The sequence below is a fragment of the Rhineura floridana genome, chromosome 2 (genome assembly GCF_030035675.1).
Source record: "Rhineura floridana isolate rRhiFlo1 chromosome 2, rRhiFlo1.hap2, whole genome shotgun sequence".
NCBI classification, from domain to species: Eukaryota; Metazoa; Chordata; class Lepidosauria; order Squamata; family Rhineuridae; genus Rhineura; species Rhineura floridana.
Genome location: NC_084481.1, coordinates 234037925 through 234063407, shown reverse-complemented (window position 1 = coordinate 234063407; position 25483 = coordinate 234037925). Strand labels below are relative to the sequence as shown.

Below are 25483 nucleotides of genomic sequence, written 5' to 3'. Positions count from 1 at the left end.
GTGGTAATAAACATGAAGTGTAAAGGGGAATTTTGTGAGGAGGGAAGTCCATAGTTGTCCCCCCTCTGCACCTTGCCCTGAGCAAGAGACCTTTTCTTCTCACTTTTGCAATCCTTAGTCCACCCTCCCCACTGGTACTCTAAGCATGTGCAGAAAGCAGATCAGGGACCACACCAGCCTCATAGGGCCTCCCAACATCCAAGACCGTCCTGCCCATCATCGAAGGACTCCGTCACAGAGGTGTCTGTGGTTTCTTTCTCTTTTTATTAAAGTTATAGATCCATCGAAAGCAGTGCACCTCATTAACCTAACTATGCTTGCTAGGAACTCTGGCCCTAAGCTAATTCTGATTAAGCATGCTAATGCTGCACTAAGGCTGCATTCACACCATACATTTATTCCACTTTAAACAGTCATGGCTTTCCACAAAGAATCCTGGGAAGTGTAGTTTGTGAAGGGGGCTGAGAGTTGTGAGGAGACCCCAATCTCCCTCACAGACCAGCAGTTCCCAGAGTTTTCTAGGAAGAGGGATTGATCGTTAAACCATTTCAGGAACTGGAGCTCTGTGAGGGAAATAGAGGTCTCCTAACAACCCTCAGCACCCTTCATAAACTACGCTTCCCATGATTCTTTGGGGGAAGTCATGACTGTTTAAAGTGGAATAAACGTATGGTGTGAATGTGGTCTAAGACGTTGACTCAGGAACTGGGTTCCTCCATGAGTCGGCTTAAGTAGGCTTGGATCACACGTGCACGTGAAGGCTCCACCTCAGCTCCATCTGTTGAACCTGCCTCAAGCACCTCTGAGTGCGGGGTGAAGGTGGTTTGATGTCCAGCTTCCCCTTCAACAGAGGGGGGCTTCTAACAGTCAGTTTGGGCGTGGGAAACTGGGCAGTGGTAGGCTGTGTCTCAGAGGCGGGCAGCGGGGGCATATCCAATGAGCTAGGTGGCAATTCTGCAGGGAAGTCAGGAGCGGAGGGAGCTCAGCTGTCAGAGACGGGGGTTGGGGCACCCTGTGAGTCCACCCTGCTGTCATCCCCCACCTTGGGCTCCCAGTCCCTCATCATCTGACTCACCTTTGATCTGCCTCCTCCCTTCTGCCAGGCTCGCGACAAAGACCCTCCAGGGCAGTTGCCTGACCTTGCCAATTTACTGCTTCAAAGGTCCCAGAAGGCCTTTGGCCCCCTTAAGTGGCCAGGATGCTGTCAACGGGGGGAAACCTCCTGAGCTGGGTGCAACCTACCTTAGGTTGTATTCGTTCTGGCGTTCAATGGCAGCGTGGTGGTCATCCACTTCGGAGGCCATGAGGACTTTCAGCTTCTCCGCCTTCTCCAAGTCTAACCGCAGCTTCTCCTTCTCCCTGGCCTCCTGGTCAGCTTGTTCCCTAGCAAGGGGAAACAAGTTTGCAGTTATCCGCCAGGCTCTCTGGGCTTCCCTGCCTGCCTGCCTCTAGCTAGGTTTGTGTGTTATTTCACAACTGTATCCTTTAAGTGTAGACACTGTTCTCAGGCAGCAGGATCCCATCCGTTTTGCATTAAAGAAACATTTCCAGCTCTTTTGTCTACAGAGATATTCTCGAAAGCACGCCTAATGGATTCTCAGAAGCCTTTTCCCCATGCCCAACCCCTTAAATCTGCTCTGCAGGGTTGGGATAACCCCCAGAGCAGATTTGGGGGGCACACGGGGGGGCAGAAAGTTCCACTGCACAAGCGGAAGTCTTTCCACAAATGGTACTACTTTGCTGGATACATCCCATTTATTGGAAATATATTTGAAATTTTGAGTGGGTAACAGTCTAAGAACATAAATCAAGCCATATTTTTTTAAAAATTAGAAACTTACATTAAATGCCGGATCTCCGTCTTGAAGCTGGCCAGCACAGCCTGATATATCCCGTTCTTTGTTATGAGAAGCTCGTTTTCCAGGGCAAGGGTAAGCTCTGCCAGATTAATTTTTCCATCCAGGTTGAACTCTAAGGTCTGCCAATGGGCAACAGGCAAGAATTTCCCATTAATTAAAAAGTTGCGTCTTCTTCTTTTAGGTTTTCTAGCCAATTATTTTTGGTATATAATGAGCTAAAGTAGGAGAGGGGAGATAATTCTATCGGGTAGGCAGAAATGCTTGCGTTGACTGAATAATTCCCTTGAAAAATGAAATGAACTGCCTTCAAGTTGATTCCGACTTGTGGTGACCCTACAAATAGGGTTTTCATGGTAAGCGCTACATTAAATACAACTCGGTATAATTAAAGGCAGACTGTGTGCAGCCTGAGTGGTGCCTCTTCCAGGTTGCACCCAACGCAACAGTAGCAGCCTTCATGCTCCTTATGGACTTTCTTTTAGATTGTGGCAGCTGCCCAAGAACCTCCGAGCCTAAGAGATGGCCACTTCCTCACAAAGGCATGCCCTACCCTGTATTTCAACTGCAACAGCATCTTCACCAAGGAACTTAAGACGAGGCCAGCTGGAGCAGGCCAAAGGCTCACCTAGTCTGGCTTCCTGTTCTCACAATGGCCAACCAGATACCTCTTCTGGGAAGCCCACAATAAGGGCCTGAGTGCAACAGCAACTCTCCCCTCCTGCAGTTTCCAGCAACTGGTAAACCCTGAGGTTTGTAGTTCTGGGAGAAGATGAAAACAGTATGTCTCTCAATACCAGTTGCTGGGAATTGCAGATGGGGAGAGTTGGCTGTTGCAGTCAGGTCCTGCTCACCAGCTTCCCGTCGGGGCATAGAATCACAGAATAGAATCATAGAATAGTAGAGTTGGAAGGGGCCTATAAAGCCATCAAGTCCAACCCCCTGCTCAATGCAGGAATCCAAATCAAAGCATTCCCAACAGATGGCTGTCCAGCTGCCTCTTGAAGGCCTCCAGTGCCGGAGAGCCCACTACCTCTCTAGGTTCTATTGTCGTATGGCTCTAACAGTTAGGAAGTTTTTTCTGATGTCCAGTCGAAATCTGGCTTCCTGCAACTTGAGCCCATTATTCCGTGTCCTGCACTCTGAGACAATCGAGAAGAGATCCTGGCCCTCCTCTATGTGACAACCTTTGATGTACTTGAAGAGTGCTAGCATCTGATTGGCCACTGTGGGAACAGGATGCTGGACTATTTATTTATTTATTTATTTATATACCGCCCCATAGCCGAAGCTCTCTGGGCAGTTTACAGTACCTAAAAACATTTAAAAACAATTTAAAACACAATTTAAACATTTAAAACAATTTAAAAACACATACTAAAATGCCTGGGAGAAAAGGAAAGTCTTGACCTGGCACCGAAAAGATAACAGTGATGGCGCCAGGTGCACCTCGTCAGAGAGATCATTCCACAATTTGGGGGCCCCCACTGAGAAGGCCCTATATTTAGTGATATATTTACAACTCACATTTTCATAAAATATCTCTAATATAATAAAATCAGTGAAAGTATCCATAAATTAAAAACATCTACAAAACATCAGTAGATGCTAACTAGATACTGACTAGATGGGCCACTGGCTTGATCCGGCTGCAGCTTTATGTTTTAAAAGCTCTCTAGCAGACATTCTCAGCATCCTTCCCAGAGTTCAGTGTAGGAAAGTCAAGACAGGCAACATTGCACTGAATTTTCTCTTTAGATATGCCACAGTGGCTGAGTGGCAATGGAGCTTGTTACCTTTAAGATCTCATGGCTGTTCTCTATTCCTTCTTCGTGCCACGCATCGAAGATTTGTTCCACCGCAGCATAACCCATCCCATCATCTAGCCTGGAAAACACCCGAAAGCCTATTGTACTTGTCATTGCTGATGGTGTGGTGGTGCGTCTCCCAGTTTCATCAAAGGACTGAAATGGCACAGAGAGAGAAAGAGAGAGATTGGGTTGTACCATAATTCCAGTCCTCAAAATTCTACCCACCTAGAAAATTAGCATGTCAGGCTTGTCCTGAATCTTTCTTCCTAAAATGCTGGATTTCTTGATGGGAGGAAGCATTTTGAATGCAGGAACAAAAGAGTAGGGATGGGTGAGAATTTTGCTAAAATCAAACTTGGCACCAGACTCCCCAATAGTTCACATGTTCGCTATCTTTGTGAACCAATCCTGAATGCTGCGAGCTTTTCTATGGCTTTTCCCGACATCAGATTTTTGCTAACATGAAACTGACCAGCCTGCATCTTTGCTTTGCTAATGTGAAACTAAGCAGCCTGTGTTTTTGCTTTGCTCACATGGAACTGACTTTACCAATGATTCCACCAGCGCTACCTCCGGAAAATTCTGCAAATTACTTGGGAAGATAGGCAGACTAATGTTAGCGTATTGAAAGAAGCAAAGACCACCAGTGTTGAAACAATGATCCTCCAACATCAACTTTGCTGGACCGGCCATGTTGTTCGAATGCCTGATCACCGTCTTCCAAAGCAGCTACTTTACTCCCAACTTAAGGATGGAAAACGGAATATCGGTGGAGAACAAAAGAGGTTTAAAGATGTTCTCAGAGCTAATCTAAAAAAATGGAACATGAGCATTGAGTACTGGGAAGCCTTGGCCCATGGGCGTCCCAATTGGAGGTCGGCCATTATCAAAGGTGCTATGGACTTTGAAGAAGCACGAGTACAGGGCGAACGGGACAAATGAGCTAAGCGGAAGGCATGTCAAGCAAATCCTCATCGTGACCATCTTCCATCTGGAAACCTGTCCTCACTGTGGGAGGCTGTGTGGATCCAGAATTGGCCTCCACAGTCACTTACGGACCCACTGTTATAGACCTTACCCTGGAAGACAATCTTACTCGGCCACGAGTGATCACCAATGAATGAATGAAAAGCAAAAGATAGCAGAAAACATATGAAGTTGGAATGGAACCATTTGCCAGTTCCAGAATGCAACAATCTGATAGTATGCAATCAAAATGTATGCAATTATGCACAGCCTGGAGAAAATGGATAGGTAGAGGTTTTTTCCTCTCTCATAATACTAGAAATTCAGGGACATCCAATGAAGCTGGATGCTGAAAAATTCAGGACAGACAAAAGAAAGTACTTCTTCACACAGTGCTAATTTGCTCCCAGAAGAGGCAGTGATGACTAGCCACTTGGATGGCTTTAACAGACAAATTCATGGAGGATAAGTCTATCAATGGCTACAAGCTATGATGGCTGGGTTCCCCCTCCACTGTTAGAGCCAGCATGCCTCCCAGTTGTTGGGAATCATAAACTGGGAGAGCACTGTTGCGCTCAGGTCCTGCTTGGGGGCTTCCCATAGGGACATCTGGTTGCCCTTGGCAAGAATACAACACTGGGGCAGATGGGCCTTTCGGCTGATCCATCAACCCAGCCCTTCTTATGTTCGCCTTTCAGCTAGCAGTAAAAAAACCTATTCCAGCAGGCTTTTGATAGAACAACACAGAAAGATGCCTTCTGTTCTTAACATTCCATCATGTAAGCCCCCACCTGCATTCTGAAATGGTACAGTCCAGGGACAGGTTTGCCTCTTAAGTAAAAACTAGGCCAAAAACAGGGGCTGCTCTTGCAGGATAACGACCTAAAGTGAACAACCTCTGATCCACAACTGTGTAAAGCAAGCCCTTCATGTACATGTGTAACTTTTAAGTCTTCCCTCATTTTGCAAGTGTCAAAAAGCAATTCCAGTTTTCAGCAAAATTTTGGCACTCGTTGTGAAAACATTCATGCTGTTGGGGTGCCATTCGTCTCCACACTGTTCCCTCTCACGCACCCATCCCTTCTTCACCCTCACAGCCTTCAGCCTCACTGCACTTAATATTTCGCTGATGGCATCAGACACACCCTCACAGAAAATCAGCTGAGTCACCACAGCCAATCGGATTAAACACTGCAACCCAAGGAAGCAAAAGGGAAAAGCAGCGTAGAAGCGGCGGCTGCAGCCAAGGAAAGAAACGTGGAGCCAAACGGCAATGATATAATGCAAACGTTTGCTGAGGACAGTATTTCTCTTTCTCTCTCTCCCCTCCCCAAACGAATAGTTCGGCTGTGTCAGATGTGCTGTGTTCAAAACAAAGATTGAAACTAGGGAGTATATTTGGCACAGTCCCAGGAAATTGGGTTGGTGTGCCGAATAGAGCCTTTTTAGACCATCAGGGAGGGAAAGGTGCAGTGGGGGTTACCTGCATGGAGAGATGCCTCTTTAGTTGCCTGTACGGGGTTGAAGCAGATGGCGGAAGAGGCTTCCCAGTTTTAAACAAGCGGTAGAAGAAATCTTCAATGGTCATGGTGCTATCATGCTGGAGATTGCGGAAGACGCCTTCGACCACCTGAGAAGTAGCAAAGCACATCTTCAGGCAGAGCAAAAGGGGAGGGGAACCCCAACCACTAGATTTGCAGAATATTATAGAGTGAGGGGTAGGAACGGATATCAGAGAATTTTGGGAGGAGAGTTTTTGCTGTGATGTACCGCTCATTCTTCCACAGAATCATACAGCTGGCGAACCATAGAGAGAATCACAGAGCCATCCGGCCCAACCCCCTGCTCAATGTAGGAATCCAAATTAAAGCATACCCGACAGGTGGCTGTCCTTGAGGGGTATGGCAATCAGTCCCTCTTCCCAAGGAACTCTGGGGATTGTAGCTCTGGGTGAGGAATAGGGTGTCTCCTAACAACTCTCAGCACCCTTCACAAACCACAGTTCCCAGGATTCTTTAAGGGAAACCATGACTGTTTAAAGTGGCATGATACTGCTTTAAATGTGCAGGGCAGATGGGGCCCAAGTCACATGACTCTTCTCAGTATGTGACCACCACCTGGCTCAGTCCACCAGGAATTCTGCATATAGCATTGATGGTAGTGGCACCAACCAGTCTAGCTTGAGGAAAGGAGTTCGGGGCACTAAAAAATGTACCTGCATGTCAACATTCTGCAAGCCACATTGTTTACAAATGGAAGCCAGCTTCTTTCTGTTGAGGTGGCCATCTCTGGAGATGCCCAGGCTCTCGCACACCTCATGCAACTTCTCTTCTATCCAGTCCTGAGTGGGGGAGATGCTTTGGGATGCGTTCAAGTCGTCGGGATTCCAGAACCTCAACTGACCTAAAAGGAAAATCAAGGAAGCTTGACTCGAAAAGAAACAAGGTTTAGAAGGAAAACAAAACAAAAAGCCTTTTGCTTTGTTTGCTAAAAGCAACAGATAAAGCCATGAGACTGATTAATAACTACCTGATGTATTAAAACGAACGTGGTCGGGTACATAAAAGTGAACCTCTATGGGGAAGACATCCAATTACTAGGATGAGTGAGCTCTGACTTGCATCAGGGACCAATCCAAGTAAGTAGCAGCCTTTATATTTTCAAAAGAGTATGGCTGTTGTTTCTTTGCCTCAATCTTTTACTCCAGGCACACTCTAATTTGGCCTTCGTCAACCTGGTGCCCTGATGGGAGTTGTAGTCGAAAATGCCTGAAGGGCACCAGGTTGGCGATGTCTGCTCCAAATTAATTAATCTTCAAAGTATGCCTTCTGTCATCATCTTGAGACTGTAACAAAATGCACAGTGAACCCTAATGTGCTCTGTCAGACGTATTTAAATGTTTCTTTGAGGAGAATTCTGGAGAACTTGAAAACTTGCTCATTATTTGTATTGTTTTAAGTCGTGGTATGGATTCTCCCCCACACTCAAGGCCATTGTAACTACCTTTATATTGAAGGAAGGAAGGAAGGAAGGAAGGCAGATCTGCTTGTCCAGTAACAACTGGATTGATTCTAATCAATTTCTCCCCACCCTCACTGTCCAAGGAAGGAAACTGGGACATTGCAGCATGAACTGAGCATTGCAATTCAGCAGCCCTTGCAAGCTTGCAAAAGAAATTCTGGAGATCACTTGATGAAGCTACCTCAAGACAGCAAGTGTCTTGGGATAGCCCGGACCTCGCCATAAGAACTTATACAGGAGGCGTTAGCATTCTGAAGCGACCCAAGAGCGTTTTGAGAAATGCAAAAGTGAAGCAGGGGAATGATTGGGGGTGCAGGGAGGGAAGCATGGAGGGGGAAAGGGGAGGTGAAAGAATAAGAAGAAACATGATTTGAAGAGAAGCATCATCGGGGGCAAGGCACCTAGGCACACGAGTGGCCCCTATCCCCGTGTGAATGATAGCACTGAATTTAAGCGACAAGTGTAGTGGAATTTTGGGAATCCTGATCTGAAAAACCTTCATTTTGAAATTGCCAATTTTCAATGCAGACTGCACCAGCTGACAGGGTACGCTTGTGTGTTAAGACCAAATCTGAAGCTCTGAACAACCTGCGTCTGTGTTGGAATTGCTTTTTAAGATGTTTTTAAGGCTTTTTTAAAAAATATGTTTTTAAAGATGCTTTGTTTTAATATATTTTAAAACTTGTTTTTAAGATGTTTTAGAGTGTTTTTGTTTGCCGCCCTGGACCCCTACTGGGAGGAAGGGTGGGATATAAATCTAATAAATAAATCAGTTCACCGGTTAAGAGAGAAAAGCCGGCATGATCGTGAACGGGCTTTACAGTCGCATGATCGACGCCAGGAAAGGGGGAACGGTATGAATAAGCGTAAGAATAAAGGCAAATTTTACAGTCCATGTGCCGTTTTTACAAATGGCTAAGTATTAGAAGAAAATTGAACTGGCTCCTGAGTTTCTTTCCTGGTCATTTTTTTTCTTAATAATGTTATTTGTTATTTAGTTTAATTTGTGTAAATTGTGTTGCTTTCATTGAGGTATTGTTATACTTGTGTTTGTTTTTCTTTGTAAGCCGCCTTGAGGGCCTTTGGCCAAAAGGCGGGGGATAAATAAATTTATAATAATAATAATAAAATAATAACAACAATAATGACATAAACACTTGAAAGAGCAAGTGCACGGACACACATACACAGCATGGATGCCTCACTCCTCCCTTGCTGCTCACAGCTAAACTTAAGTTTGTATTCGTTCATTAGGAAGTAAGAAGAGCCTCGCTGCTGCATCAGGGCAAGGGCTTATCATAGTCCGGCAGCCTCTTTCTTGCGTTGGCCAGTCAGATGCCGCCACAGGAAGCCCACAAGCAGGACCTTGGCACAAGGGCGCTCTCTCCCCCACTTGTGAACCCAGCAACTGGCATTCAAAAGCAATATATAGCTGTCCTCACTAGCATCCATTATATTGAAATTATTTATAAAATAGTCATTCATTCATTTATTGTTTATCTATTTGTTTAAGCAATGTTTAGGGAAATGTATTCCATAAATTAAAACAAAAAGGGTGGAGCTGCTGGCATTATCCTCTCTTACCTTCAGCTTCATATTCCTCGCTGTCTTGGGACCTCCAGCGCTAAAAGAAAAAAATAAATAAATTTAGAAATCCATTCTAGAACTGCATGTGTATGCATTTTGGGAGATGGTGTGGGAGGGGAGGCCTTATTTTTAGCCTGTGGCAGCAAAATCAGCCTAGATTCTGATTCTGGAACCTTAAAAAGGCTAGCAGATTTACTGCAGAAGAATCTTTGGTGGCCAAATTTTATATGATATATCATAATATATAATATATATAACATATTATATATTGAGAGCCAGTGTGGCGTAGTGGTTAAGGTGTTGGACTACAACCTGGACCAGGGTTTGAATCCCCTCCCCTCCCCTCCTCCTCCCTCCTATCCCCTCCCTCTTGCCCCTTCCCTCTCCCTTCCTTCACCCCTTCTTTCCCCTCCCCCATCCCCTTCCAATCCTATCCTTCCCCCTCCTCCTTCCCCTCCCCTTTGCCCACCCCATGGTCAGTTTTACCTATCCTAGGGCTACGACCTGGGAGACCAGGGTTCGAATCCCCACACAGCCATGAAGCCCACTGGGTGACCTTGGGCCAGTCACTGCCACTCAGCCTCAGAGGAAGGCAATGGTAAACCCCCTCTGAATACCACTTACCATGAAATAGGGTCGACTTGAAGGCAGTCCAGGAAGGAATTATATATTATTATATTATTTTTTCTGCTTAGGTAACCACTTCCACGGATTTGACAAAGCTGGCTGTCACTCACAAAAAGTTTTTACCATAATAATTTGCTAGTCTCTAAAGTGCCACGCGTTTGCTCTTTTTAGAAGTATTAAAAACAATGCCATGGTCACCATCATCATTCCCAGCAACAACACAAGCTAACAGGAAATGTCCTGGCTTTTAACCCCTGCAGCCTGCAATGAGCCCTGCACTATTAAATATCTCTTACTTCAAAACAATTTCAATTTCTGCAACTCACTCTCAGTATAAGTGACTTTCCCCCTCCCTGCCCTCTCCTAGGCTGCTGCCATTTCTGCAGAAAGAGGCAAAGGAGAGTCTGGGTAAAAACAAAGGACCGCCAGGAGGTCAGAATTAATGTGTGTGCCAGATGGGGGGTTGTTTTGTTTTGAAAATCGCCTGCCTAAGCAGCACAAATCTGTTGATCTTTGTGGGAGAGGGGGCTGGCCAAACACAGGCCTAAAGGGCGGAACAGGGTGGGGGTGAATGCTGGGGACATTCCCTGGCAGTCTAGTTTTCCCTTTGAATCGATGAAACATCATTGATACAGCATTTAGAACCTGCAACAGGGCTTACAACATTTCCATTTTACAGATGGGAACACAGAGAGGCCCAGACACACACAGCCTCATACCTTTAAAGCACATTTATTTTATTTATTTATTTTATTTTAAATATTTCCATCCCGCCCTTCTACCCTATAATAGGGCACTCAGGGTGGCTTACAAAAATAAAGTCAAACATGTACATAATAAAATTGTAAACAATAAAATCACAAAAACATTAAAATAAATTAAAATACAATTAAAATACATACATTCAAAGCACATCTACCCCCTACGAATCCTGGGAACGGTAGTGTACCCCTCACAGAGCTACAATACACAGGACCCTTAACAAACTACAGTTCCCAAGATCCTTTTTTGGGGGGCGGGAATGTGCTTTAAAGTTATAACATGCATGCAGCCATGGAAAGAAGCACCTCCCAACTGGATGATGCAGCATGCAACTGGGAGCACATGACATGTCACATGGCAATGCTGGTCCCTTCTTCTCTGGCGCCCCCCAGCCCACCCTGAAGGGCCCGCCATAGCCAGCACGAGCCAGCCGAGTGGTCCAAGCAGGGGTCCATCAGGCAGGATCATGAGCAAAGCTCATTCAGTCCCAAGTGCGCCCAATGCTCTGATGCACTGAGCGAATAGTGGGACTGGTTTCAGATCTGTTCTCCAAAACCAATTTATACAATTGGCAAAAAGGAGCAGTAAAAGTTGTCATAGAATGTACCTCACGCTACATGGAAGGCCTTGAATATATGAAGACTCCCCAATCCTTGGGGGGGGCGGATAGACTCGTTGCTCAATGAAAATAGTAATAGAATCATAGAATAGTAGAGTTGGAAGGGGCCTCTAAGGCTATCAAGTCCAACCCCCTGCTCAATGCAGGAATCCAAATTAAAGCATACCCGACAGGTGGCTGTCCAGCTGCCTCTTGAAGGCTTACATCATTGGAGAGCCCACCACCTCCCTCGGTAATTGGTTCCATTGTCATACCAGACTAACAGGAAACTAGAGATAGAGCGTTCTCTGTCATCGCCCCTACACTTTGGAACTCATTACCAGTTGAGGTGCGATTGACTTCTTCGTTTTTGGCATTCCGTCGCCAGGTTAAGTCATTCCTATTCCGGGTGGCGTTCAACTTAAATAAGGAATAGGAATAAGAATAGGAAAATTTTTAAGGAGAAATGGTGTTTAACTTAAATGAGGAATGGTAATGTTCTAATTTTAATAGATTATTATAACATGTATATGTTATTATGTAGTTTTAGTATATTTATTTTTTTGTAAGTGATTATAGTTTATTATGTATATTGTATTTATGTTTTTATATTGAAATTGTTCGCCGCTTTGAGTTTCTTGAAAGATAAAGCGGGTTAGAAATGTTTTAAATAAATAAATAAATAAATAAATAACAAACAGGAAGTTCTTCCTGATGTTCAGTCGAAATCTGGCTTCCAGTAACTTGAGCCCATTATTCTGTGTTCTGCACTCTGGGACGATTGAGAAGTGATCCCAGCCCTCCTCTATGTGACAACCTTTCAAGCACATGAAGAGTGCTATCATATCTCCCCTTTTCTCCAGGCTAAATATGCCCAGTTCTTTCAGTCTCTCCTCATAGGGCTTTGTTTCCAGTCCCCTGATAATCCCTGTTGCCCTACTCTGAACCCGTTCAAGTTTGTCTACATCCTTCTTAAAGTGCGGTATCCAGAACAGGACTCAGTACTCAAGATGAGGTCTAAACAACTACAGTAAGGCCCTGCTTTTCGGTGTTCCGCTAATCTGGCGGCTAAAATCATAGTAAGGCCCCACTCATATGGCGCTTGTTCTGCTTTTACGGCTTTTTTTGGGTGTTGGGTGCCATTTTATTGACAGAGTTCCACTTTTCAGCGGGTTTCGCTTTTAGGCGGGGGTCTGGAACGTAACCCGCCGTATGAGTGGGGCCCTACTGTAGTCTTTCTCTGACAGAAGCACGGAAGGGGCTAAAAAGGGTAATGAAATAAACAAGGGCTGAAGAAGGGCATGGAGGGAGTCCAGGAAAGTGCCAAAGAGTGGAGGCTGGCACCGGAGGGCTCTAGGGGCACGGCAGTCTGCCCTAATAGAGCCACCACTTGCCTGCCTTCTTTCTCACAACCAGTCCTAGCTGCACTAGGATGGTCACTTTCCTTCTCAGCCGTCCCATCTGAGAAATATAACAATACTGGCCTACCTTGCAGGGGAAGTTGACAGAATTACTGAAAGGACAGTTTTGAACACTTGAAATACGCTGTACTTACACAGAGCATATAATTACATGCTGTCACCGGTAGGGTGGAGCCTTTTCTTCCAGAAAATGGGCCCTGGCAGAGGGGTCACCTGTCCTTCAAAAACTCTATGGTTTACACTGCACTGAGCAGGGCCCATTGGCATATTTATTGCCCCGGGGGTGGAAGAGGAGAAGGACACTCTACCCAGTATCTAGGAAACTACAATAAGTGTCAGTCCAAGGACACAACGGCTTGGTTCTCTCCTCCGGCTCAACATCCGTCTTTCCCACAGAACACCTCTAGTTGTTCAGGAACCAGGGAGCAGCCGGGATTCCTCCCACCTCCTCTGGCGCTAAGCAACGATAATGGCTGGTTTATTTTTAAAACTGGCATGAAAGCAGTTCTTACGCATTGTTGAAATCATGTAACATTCTCCTCCCTTTTGGAGAGTCATCTCCTCAGCAGTTCACAAAGCAAATCATTCCTTATTACTACACACACAGAGAGAGAGAGAGAGAGAGAGAGAGAGCTGCAAAAGTATTCTCATACTTCCAAAAGGGCAGAACCGGACGTTAATGCTCCGCCGTTTAAAAGAGGCACGTTTTTTTAAAAACCAACCGCCTAAACTGCATTCACGTGACTGATAGAATTGAATGCTGAGTGACTGAGCACTCAACAAAAGCGCCAACGTCATGACATAAAAGTATAATACTGCTCATTCAGATTAGAGCTAAAAGTGCCATTAATCTACCAGGGTAGTCATGGAAACTGGATTAGGTCACTCTGCTTTTCAAGACCACTGATTCATACTTGTCGTCCATCATCTGAAAGATTGGGAATGGGGCGGGGGAGGGGAGACCCCAAACTCAAGCCGAAAAGCACGTCATCCGCCGGCTGAGGCTTCCAGAAGCACAAAAAGGCAAAAAAGAGTCAGAACAAACGAACTAAGGAACTTAGGAAGCTCACATCTGCTGACTCCATGTCAGTGGGGCAGTGGAATCCGTTCCGGGCGCCACTGCCCCACTGAGATGGAGCCCCCAGCCCCCACTGCTTAGACACTGAGTCGGGCCATTGGTCCTTTTGGCTCAGTCTTGTCTACACCAGGGGTTCCCAAACTGTGGTCCGTGGACCACCTTCATTCAGGGGGTCCTCAGGGTGTCTGTGAAGAACGCTTACAATCTGAACGCTACAGAGTTCTCTGGAATTCAAATTGTAATACAGTAAAAGCAGCAGTAAAAATGCAGTTCAAAACCACGCAACATCTAGCGCAGTGCGCCGCTACAACAGGCAGAGAGAATCATTAAGTGGTCTGCCAAGACCCACAGACATTTTCAAGTGGTCTGTGGGGGGAAACGCTTGGGAGCCACTGGTCTCCACCGAGTGGCGGTTATGTCCCCAGGAGCCTCACCCTACCAGGAGATGCAGAGGATTCAGCTTGGGGCATTTTGCACGCAAAGCAGATGCTGTGCCACTGAGCTATAGCATTTCCCTTAAAAATAATACTAAGATTGCAGTCCTCATGGTGCTGAAAAAGAAGTGGGTTTAAATGTGAGCAGAGGAAGCAACCTTATACTAACTCAGACCATTGGTTCATTGGGCTCAATACTGTCAATGCTGACTGGCAACAGCTCTCCAAAATTTCAGACAGGAGACAATGCAGATATTCCACTACTGAGCTGTACCACAGGTTATTGCAGAGATTAAAGACTCCCTGATAGGAACCTGCTAGGCATATTTTGCCCCCCAATTATGTGGACAATCAGGCAACCAAGCTGCATGAGATGTTTTTCTGTGACTATTTATTGTGCAGCTGTGGTAATGCTTAAATTACCCAAATGTGTCTGTGGGAAACTGCATGGGTTCCAAACCACAGAATCAGCAACCTTTTAAGAGAGGTTTTCCATGGGATTGGTATACCCGTTCACCAGGGCCAGGACCAGACTACCATGGGGCCTTGGGCACCAGACCCCTGCACCCCCTCGCATGCTTTAATGCACAGGGTGACACTACCTCTTGTGTCACCACATCAGCACTCATGCCTGCTATCTTGGGTGATGGCAGGCATGTGTAGCACAGTACGCTGATGCAGCAATAGAAGAGGAGGTGCAACCAGGCATATTTTAGCACAAGTTAGGTGCATGTGCATGCAGGGGTGGTGTCGCCTGGAAGAGTGGAGCTTCCGCTTCACAATCCACACCACTGTCCAGTTGTGCCCCACAACCCAATGCTGGGGGGATCACAGAATAGGAGCTCCACCCTCCCAGCTGCAGGGCCCCTTGGCCGGTGCGCAACCTGGCTGCCTGCTGGTGCCAGGCCTACCAGTTGCGCCCCACAACCCAATGCTGGGGGGATCACAGAATAGGAGCTCCACCCTCCCAGCTGCAGGGCCCCTTGGCCGGTGCCCAACCTGGCTGCCTGCTGGTGCTAGGCCTACCAGTTGCGCCCCACAACCCAATGCTGGGGGGATCACAGAATAGGAGCTCCACCCTCCCAGCTGCAGGGCCCCTTGGCCGGTGCCCAACCTGGCTGCCTGCTGGTGCCAGGCCTACCATTCGTCTGTTAAGATGCCACAGCTGTGTTTGTGACATTTTCTTTACTGTTGTTGTAAAATATTTATTGTACTAGCCAAAGGCCATGACAAATACATTAAAATGTAAACACATGAAATGTAAAAACATACAGAAGTATGTAAAAGTATACAAAGGACAGGTTGTTGCGCCCTGTAGTATAAAAGAATTTCAGAATTGAACCTGGCCACCTCCTGGTGCCGGGTCTACCATTCATCTGTAAGATGCCATGTCTGCGTTTGGGACATTGTATTTACTGTATTTTATCATCCAACCTTCACCCAAAGTTTCCAGGATGGAGATAACATAAAATTAAAACCAAAAGAAGAAACAAGAAGAGCAAAACATATTTAGCAAACTTGAATCCCATACACGTTAAAACAACAATAAAAAGCCAGCCCAGTGTACCCACGCACCCTTCCCCAAAGGCCTGGGCAAAAAGTTGCATCTTCGCCCCATGATGAAATGACAGCAAGAGGCGACAGACAGGGAGAGAGGCACTTAGAGATGGGAATAAATCTGTTCCAGTTCTTAGCTGAAGGCAAATCTACCCAATTCATACTATCCACAACCACATGAACTGAAACACAGCAGCAAATGTACATTTTACATTTTCTACAGCAGGCTAGTGTCTAGAGGAAGCGAGGGGCACAATCAGAGTTCCAGGACACATCCCAGCCAGGCGAGAACATTCCAGGAGGGCTGAAGCAAGGACGGTGAGGGTTCTGGCCTGGGAGGCCCCGTGGCTCTTCACCCTTGATCTAACCCTTGCTCCAGGCTTGGTTCATCAGTCTGGGCCACTTGTCTCACTGAGCAGTGACAAAGACCGGGCATGCCTCCCTTCTCCTCCCATTCCTTCTCTGCCTGCTAATCAATGGCTCTTGCCATGACGGCTACAGATGACCTCCAGTGTCGGGGGCAGCGGGCTTTATAGGAAGCACCTTGTATTAAGTCAGGCCATTCGCCTGTCTACCTCAGTGACTGGTGGTAGCTCTCTCTAGAGCAGCCTTTCCCAGCCGGTGTGCATCCAGATGTTGTTGGACCACAACTCCCATCAGCCCCAGCCATTGGCAATGTTGGCTGAGGCTGATGGGAGTTGTGGTCCAACAACATCTGGAAGCACACTGGTTGGGAAAGGCTGCTCTAGAGTGTCAGACAGGGGACATTCCCAGCCCTACCCAGAGATGCCATTGGGGATTGCACCTGGGACCTTCTGCAGCCAAATCAGGTACTCTGCTGCTGGGTTATAGTCCTTCTCTTCCCCTCCATCTCCCACCCATCTTCCTCACCAGAGACAGAAACTGGCAACAGAATAAGGGAGATCATGTGGTCAAAACAAAACGCAGGATCTCTAGACAACCAGCTCCTACCACCACTGAGAGTAGCTCAGGGACAATCCTGGAGCCAAGTTATGAGTGAGCAGGCGACTACACTTATGTCTCAGAGGCCCCTTGGTTTGCCCTGAGAGGCTGATTTTGCAAACACTTAACCAAGTGCCAAGATTACAGACACACACTAAAAACCGAGTTGAATCGAGAAGAAGCTGGGTTCTTCCAGAACTTTTTTATTAATTTATAAGCCTTCTATGTTTTGCCACTATTATTTCAGAGGAGCACCACCACGGGCTAGTTTAGGCTCCCTTCATCCGGCCAGGGAGGGAGTGGAACATAAAATGGCATGCAATGCCTTTACACAAATCATAGAGAACAGTGGAGGGATTTGACAAAAAGACACAACCTACAATCTCCAAGGTCACAGCTTTGAGCACACAAACCAGGGGTTGATTTGACCAACCAAGTTCACAACAAATAATAAAAAAAGCAGCCTAAAGATTTGCAAAACATTGTGTCACGCAGCCTGCTTAAGGAATTAGGGAGAACTGATTTTTGGTTTTCCTTAGATGACCTGGGATGAAAAAGATTAGGGATGCAGAACGGAAGGAGGCAGACAGCACTCTCTGGCACTGGATAAGAGGTACATTTGTTTGGCATTAAATGAAGAAGGTGCAACAATGACCCAGAGCCAATCAAATGCACACAATATCTCTCCCTGCCCAACATGCACAGGAACTGATTGCACAACCCATGAAGTTTTTTTTAATCAATAATTTAAAAAGAGGTTGCCAACATCGTTATCTGTGGGCTCCATAGTACCCTTGAGGTCTTCCCTTGGTTTGGCACCCACAAAACCTCTCTCTCTCCTCCCCCCCCCCATCCATCTGGTAATGAGGTAGTGAGGGTGATTACTTGTTTCTCCCTTGAATAGAAGAATTGAAGGAGGAAGAGGGACGCTCTTCCCCCATTTCCTCTTTCAGGTCTCCGCACTTTTTGAGGCTCAGGTTCATTCTAATGGATCATGTTTTCACAAGATTGCTTGAAAAAGTGGTGTGTGTGTGCGTGCCTACTTTTACTCTTTCTCTCTTTCAGGGTGGAGGGAGGGGAGGGCTGGTCCATAGGAGGAGGGAGAGGAATGGCCAGAGGCTGGTGGCTCCATGTCAGTAGGGCAGTGGAATCCACTCCAGGTTTTAGTCTGAACTTTCAAGGAGTTGAAAAATGGAGATGTGCCCATAGGCTTCAAAGGCTGGTGGCCTCCAATTTAAAATATGCATTAGGCCGGCATCCAGGGCTCCAGCTCAGATAGAATTTGGTGGCACTGTGTTTCCATGGAGCTGCAGAATGCACAGGCTGGCTAGGTCTCACAAAGGCACAGCTGGACCTGTGAGCAGTGACACCGGGTTCAAACTCTGGCAACTTTCAGGCATGTGGAGGGAAAAGAGGCACTGTCTGTACCTTATTAAATAGGTATACTTGAAGGGCACACTCTGAAGAGTGGAGTTGTACAGGGTGTGCACAGCACACAAAACTATATCAGTGCGTAAAAGTTAAAAGAACAGATGATTTGGCTGATTTTTGGTTCTGGTTACCTTACAGCAGAGCTTTCTACGATGTTGCTCTAAATGAGAGAGAGAGAGAGAGAGAGGTTTGCAATTGCAGCAATGTATGACAAGGAACACAGGAAAATGCCTTGTGCCAAGTCAGACCACTGGTCCATCTAGCCCAATTTTGTTTATACTGGCAGGCATTGGCTTTGCAGGGGCTCATGCAGGGAATCTTTCTCACCTCTACTGGGAAATGTCAGGTACTGATCCTGGAATCTTCTGCATGCAAAGCAGATGGTCTACTAGTGAGCTAACCATTTAAAATTATTTAAAAAATAATAATTTCTGGAAAACTAGCATGTGTGAACATGAATCTTCATTCAACTGTTGTTACTTCTGGACCAGTGGCTGCGGATGGCTTCAGCACCTTGGACCTTGAAAGTTCAGACTAAAATCCAGCGTGGATTTCACTGCCCCACTGATCTCAGAGCCACTAGCTGCCACTGTTTTGGACAAATGCTATAGTATACTTTTAAATAAAGCCTGTAGGGTGTAGCCCTGCTTTTCTCATAATTCCCTCCCCAGGTGAGACTCTTTGTTCCCTAATCTTAGGAGGATGCAACTGGGGAAGATTTAGAGGAAAGGAACACAGTGGAGGGAAAAAACCCTAGCAAACAGGATAATTGAAAAATAAGGGGAGGCAGGAAAGAAATACAAAAGAACTAGCAAGTCGTTCTTGAACAATGCTTCTCCACTTTTCTGCAAAAATGGCCATTATCAAAGAAACACATGATAATATCCTGCAAATCCACATTAATTGCAGGAAAACCCAAGCACCTGTCAACCTCAGTTTAATTTTGATGATCAATTGTTGTGAGTAGAGCCAGCCATAAAGCTCCTTCACTGGCAATTCAGTTCCTTTGCAAGCATCTCCACTCAGCCTGCTCGGATTAAAGGCGCCCCATTGTATCTGGATGCTGTGCACAGGCCTCCCTCCGCAGACTGAACTCCTTTGCACACACACGCTTCCTCATTACCATATCCAAGGCTCAGGAAGACCTCATTGTAAAGAGGGAGGCAAATGGGGTCAGAGGTCAAGCCACCCCAAAATGGCTGCCCCAGAAGGCAAGCCAGTGGATTGCGGCCAAGACAAAAGGGGGCATTTCCAGGGGCTCTGTGGACCGTGAACCTCCCCCCCCATCACACCAGGGCCATTGTTCTGCAGCTGGAGGAAGGTCATGCACATTACTAGGCAGGGGGCTGTGCATCCATTCCGGATTCCAGGAACGTATTATTTTGATAGGCACACAAGTCTTTGCTAGCTTGACGAACAGATGGCCTGAAGTTGCACAATGACCAAACGCAAAACTGGTGGAAGCATCTGCAGCTAAACATCTCGCTCAGCGAAGTCTCCTAACTTAGCAACCTCTCCCACCCAACCATCTGCTACTATAAGACGGACCTTTATTCTCTCTTGGAAATATATTGTTAATTAAAATGATTGGGGTGGGGAGGGCGGCTTACGCTGCGCTGGTTTTGTTTTTCAATACGCACATGGCACACACATTTTTTTGGACTCTGAGAAATCAAGAACCCAACATCAGTTTGACTTACACATCTGAAGACTTTTAGATATGCCAGGGATCTTTGCTATTTTGTACTTTAATGGAATTTAATTTAATTGAAATGTGGTGTTGGAGGAGAGCTTTGCGCATACCATGGACTGTGAAAAAGACAAATAATTGGGTGTTAGAACAAATTGGGTGTTAGAACTATCACTAGAAGCTAAAATGATGAAACTGAGGTTATCATACTTTGGGCATATAATGAGAAGACGTGATTCACTAAAAAAGACAATAATGCTGGGAAAAACAGAAGGGAGTAGAAAAAGAGGAAGGCCAAACAAGAGATGGATTGATTCCACAAAGGAAGTCACAGACCTGAACTTACAAGATCTGAACAGGGTGGTTCATGACAGATGCTCTTGGAGGTCGCTGATTCATAACATCGCCATAAGTCGTGATAGACTTGAAGGCACATAACAACAACAACAAACTTTAATGGAGCAAGACAAAGTAGTTATGTATATAGCTCTCTAACTTTGGGTTCTGATATACAGTTTTATGGTTTTAAACTGGTTTATCGTCCTTGTTGCATTTTACTTTTTAAAACTATAAAATATTATATAAACAACAATAATAATATTAATAATGCTCCATGAACTTTTCTTGATACACACTGGCGTTTCAGCATCACAGTGCCTTCCTCGTTTTGGGAGGGGGTGTCTTCATTTGGATAGAGGGAGCCATCATTTAATGCTAGCTCCGAAGGCCACTTGGAAGCCTCCAAGACAAAGACAGCCCACCCATGCTGTGCCCTGGGGTACGCTCAGTAATCCCCAGCAACACCAGGAGCTCCATAACAAGCCCTGGGGGGGGGCATAAGTGGCCACTGTGGTTATGTTTGGCTTGGGGGGTTGCAGCGGCAGCTGGTGGCTCCAAGTCAGTGGAATCCGTTCTGGGTTTTAATCCAGACTTTTCATGGAGCTGTCCTCTGGTGGGTTGCCAAGTGTTCAAGCCCTGATTCCACCTCTATCTACCTGCTGAAGGCTATTCATAAACCTGCACTCCAGATGCTTTAGGCCAGGGGTAGCCAATGAGGTACCCTCCAGATGTTGCTGGAGTATAACTCCCAACATGCCTTGCCCCACAGCCAGCTTGGTCAATGGTCAGGGATGAGGGGAGCTGTTGCCCTGCAACAAGTGGAAGATGCAACATTGGCTACTCCTGTTTTAGGCACTCTGAAAACTGAGCTGTTCAAAACAACAAGCAGGACCTTTACGGTAGCAGCACCTTGCACATGCATATAGAATTAGTTACCACTGCATGTAGTAAGAGCCAGTAGCTTGTAGGGTCTGTCAGTAGCTATGGTCTGTCAACAGACCATATGGTCTGCTTTCATTTGGATTCCTGCATTGAACAGGGGGTTGGACTTGATGGCCTTAGAGGCCCGTTCCAACTCTTCCATGATTCTCTGAACAGGTATTAACCATGTCAATCCTCCAGACTTAGAGGCAGCATACCTCCAATTGCTGGATGCTGGTGGCAAACAGTAGCAGCAGGGCTATTACATCATGCCCTGATTGTGAGGTTCCCAGAGGCTGACCACTGTTGGAGTCAGAACACTGGGCTACATTGTACAGTAGGGCCCCACTCATACAGCGGGTTACGTTCCAGACCTCCGCCTAAAAGCGAAACCCGCCAAAAAGCGGAACTCCATCAATAAAATGGCGCCCAACGCCCGAAAAACACCGTAAAAGTGGAACAAGTGCTGTATGAGTGGGGCCTTACTCTATTTGAAAGCCGCCATATTAGAGGAAAAAATGAAAAGCGGGGCCCTACTGTATTCTTATTAGCTAGGGTCACCATAAGTCGTAATCGACTTGAAGGCACATACCACCACCACCACCATTGGATGACTTGGCCCATCCAGCAGGTGGCGCATGGCGCATACTCTTCAGACTGGGAGGCTGGTTTAAAAGTGAAATGACATTATTTCCATGCTATGGGGATAAGATATTCCCCTTACCACCCCCCAGAAGACCACCATCTTGGCATGACTGCCAGAACAACGGAAGAGTGGTGGTGGTACCCGGGTCCAGAAAAAGTTTTGTCAGACTCCTCCTGGAGACTTTAAGAGGCACAGGTTAGATTTAATAATGAGGGTGGAATCGTTAGGCTGAAAGCCTGGCAGACGACAACCATCCAGTCACCCCTCCTTGCCTACTCAGAGTAGACCCACTGAACTTAATGAACCCAAGTTACTCATGTCTATTCATTTCAATGGGTCTATTCTGAGTAGGCCTAAGGTTGAATACTACCCTGTAGGTTTGCTCACACGTTCCACTGGACACACATACAAGCTGTCTCTACACACGTACGTGTGAAAGAATGTACATTTCTTGATTTGTACAGCTCAGTATTGCATACCCAGGTACGCAGACTCTACATTCATTGAACATTACGTGTGCCTCTCAGCTATTGTGTATACAGATTGTACACTTGAACAGAACGTGTGAATACTCCTTTGTCACTGGGACGTAGGAAGTCACACCCTGGCTACCACCCCCAGCCAAGGCATCATGATAACTTCAAAGCCTTAAAAGGAACCTTCAACATAAGAAGAGTCCAGCTGGATCAGCATCTTGTTCTCACAGTGGCCATCTGGATGCCCATGGGAAGTCCACAGGCAGGACCTGGGTGCAGCAGTACTCCCTCCCCACTTGCGATTCCCAGCATGCTGCCTCCAACAGCGGAGGGGGGGGCACAGGCAACCTTTCCATTCAGAGGCAGCATCCTTCTGCATTCCAGAATGCTAGGGGTGCTGAAATGGACAGGAGTTGCGCAAAAGCACTGCACATGGATCCAAAATCAATCCTAGAAGTAAGTAAATGTAAGCATATAAGTGCAAATATTTGCTTAATGAGTATTGTTTCCATATACTGCAGATCTTTTTTTGGCTTGGCAAGGAATCTTGACTTATTTTTCTTTGTCACTGGTATGTAGTAAGTCACACCTTGGCTACCACCCCCACAGCAAGCACAGCATACACACAGCCCAGAAAATAATCCTGCATCTTGGGGGAGGAAAAAGTGCATAAGGGTTCAGGACAGTTGCTAATAATGTCAAGAGGGAACAGAAGACCACTGACTTCAAGAAGCAGAAGTCAAACCTTTTCCATTTTGCCATGACATGTGAGGATTTGGGGTGTACTCTTTTATCAGAGTTAAAGCTAATGTGGAGACCCCTAAAACAGGAGAAATATTGGAATGTTCCACAGTACACCCAATGGTTAAATCATTCAGAAGGCAACCAAGTGTTGCAGTCACCACTCATGCACATGCAAGCTACAAGAGCTGAGAAATAGAAGTTGAACACTTATTACGTGCAAACAGAGTTCCCAACTGAAAGGAAGTTTTCCTCTTTAAATAATCCGTTCCCTGTGGCATTCCGGACTTCTTGTGCTTGGAAACATTTGGTGAATGAGGCCACTTGTCATAGTTCATAGATATCAAAGACAGAACAGCCTTCACAAAGGACTTCCAAGGAGCCATTTTCAGCAGCTGTAAAACTGGCCGACAGAAACCTTAGACTCTAAACTTCAGTGTGCAATTGCACCCCCAAAACTGCATGCATGCAACTGCAATATTTGCAAGGAACACAATTTTCCCTCCCTGCTAAGACATTTCCCTTTCTGCTTTGATATTGCAGAGGAAGGAGCTACAATTGCACATGGAAGTGTTTTCTCCTCTCACCTGTTCCCCCATAAGAACATAAGAAGAGCCTGCTGGATCAGGCCAGTGGTCCACCTAGTCCAGCATCCTGTTCACACAGTGGCCAGCCAGTTGCCCATGAGCCCACAGAACCGTTCAGGAGAGCCCTAGAGGGACAACTTAAATCCAGATGTGGGCGATATCTGACTCATAGGCAAGGATGGGGAATCCTCATCCCTAGAAAAACTCCAAAAGCTGAACCCTGGCAGGTCACCTTACTCCAGTTAGAGATAGTCTTATCTCTCAAAGCAACGTGGGATCTGCTTCCATAGCAGGGCCGGTCCTACTGTTACATGGGGTGGAGTATCCTAAAAAGTTAGCAAGCTATTAATAACAACAATATTTTTACTGTCAGGGATGAGGATTGAAACTGGAATCTTCTGCATGCAAAGCAGATGCTTTGCCAATGAGCTATGGACCTTCCCCTGTCAAGGATGTCTTTTCCCAAAGACACTCCCCCCGGTTGAATCCAGAACCAGCACATTGGGAAACAGATTGATTATTAGAAAGACAAGAACAGGCCTCAAAGGACTCTGTCCTTTAAAGGGAATTTATTTCTGGAAAGGGGGCACCATTTCCCATGGCTCACAGAAGGGGCTCAGCTAATTTGCAGATACTTTCCCTAAAAGATACTGAATGAAATTTGGGGAGGAAGACAGAAAGGGACCTTTCACTGATGTACTGATGAGATCTCATTAGGCAGTTAACCAAGACCCCAAGGGCGGGTGGAAGAGGGAATCACTTGGCACCAGACAGTTGGAGGTGGAGGGGAAAAGTGGTCGCGTACCAATTCACTTAATTGACTGGCCTCGTTAATTGACTAACCCTTTACACCCATTTTTACAACTAATAGAGAGGAATAAAAATCAGAGCGCATCGTTCTGGCTCAAGCATCCCTCTGGGAAGTGTCTCCCCATTAATTCCATGGTCAGCGTGGTCCACAGGGTTTGCAGAGAAGATGGATTAGCCTCTACGTGCTGGTAAGCAAATCCATTATCAAGGGCGCAGCTGTAAGAACCAACTCGATTACCCAGTTGTACGAGGGCTTGCTCTGGGATCCCGCGAGTTGGTAAAGGCTGCTTATATGAGATCAGCTTGGAATGGAAAAAAATGTAAATGGACTGCCTTCAAGTTGATTCTGACTTATGGCGACCCTATGAATAAGGTTTTCATGAGGCTGAGTGGCAGTGACTGGCCCAAGGTCACCCAGTGAGCTTCTTGGCTGTGTGGGGATTTGAACCCTGGTCTCCCAGGTCATAGTCCAACATCTTAATCACTACACCACACTGGCTCTCCAAATGGAAATGGACTGCCTTCGATCTCGACTTATGGCGACCCTATGAATAGGGTTTTCATGGTAAGCAGTATTCAGAGGGGGTTTACCATTGCCTCCCTCTGAGGCTGAGAGGCAGTGACTGGCCCAAGGTCACCCAGCGAGCTTCTTGGCTGTGTGGGGATTCGAACCCTGGTCTCCCAGGTCGTAGTCCAACATCTTAATCACTACACCACACTGGCTCTCCAAATGGAAATGGACTGCCTTCGATCTCGACTTATGGTGACCCTATGAATAGGGTTTTCATGGTAAGCAGTATTCAGAGGGGGTTTACCATTGCCTCCCTCTGAGGCTGAGAGGCAGTGACTGGCCCAAGGTCACCCAGCGAGCTTCATGGCTGTGTGTAGATTCGAACCCTGGTCTCCCAGGTCGTAGTCCAGCACCTTAACTGCTACAGCACACTGGTTCTCGTTGGAAGGGAAAGAAAGGTACAAAACTGTAGGGCCGCAGATGGAGAATCAGTGTCGGAAGGACGCAAAGGCCACCTGGCCACTCCTGATCTCCCTCTCTTTTGCTGGCTGAATTCTAGGCCCCAAAGGCTACCCCAGACACAGGGATTTTACAACACTGCCCAACAGTGTTCAGGCTTGGACTTGGATGGGGAGAGAGACAGAAACAGC

At 46.3% G+C, this 25483-nt stretch overlaps 1 protein-coding gene across 12 annotated transcripts in view; it reads right to left on the bottom strand.

Moving 5' to 3' along the window:
- Nucleotides 1–25483, bottom strand: part of NIN (ninein) — a 131231-nt gene that overhangs the window by 53910 nt on the left and 51838 nt on the right. For all 12 annotated transcript variants that reach the window (XM_061612555.1, XM_061612560.1, XM_061612559.1 and 9 more), the window contains 6 exons: nt 9239–9278; nt 6849–7036; nt 6117–6263; nt 3653–3820; nt 1842–1978; nt 1243–1383 (listed from right to left, as the gene is read on the bottom strand). In XM_061612555.1, coding sequence (XP_061468539.1) covers nt 1243–1383; nt 1842–1978; nt 3653–3820; nt 6117–6263; nt 6849–7036; nt 9239–9278 — 821 coding nt within the window. The remainder of the gene's footprint in view (nt 1–1242; nt 1384–1841; nt 1979–3652; nt 3821–6116; nt 6264–6848; nt 7037–9238; nt 9279–25483) is intronic.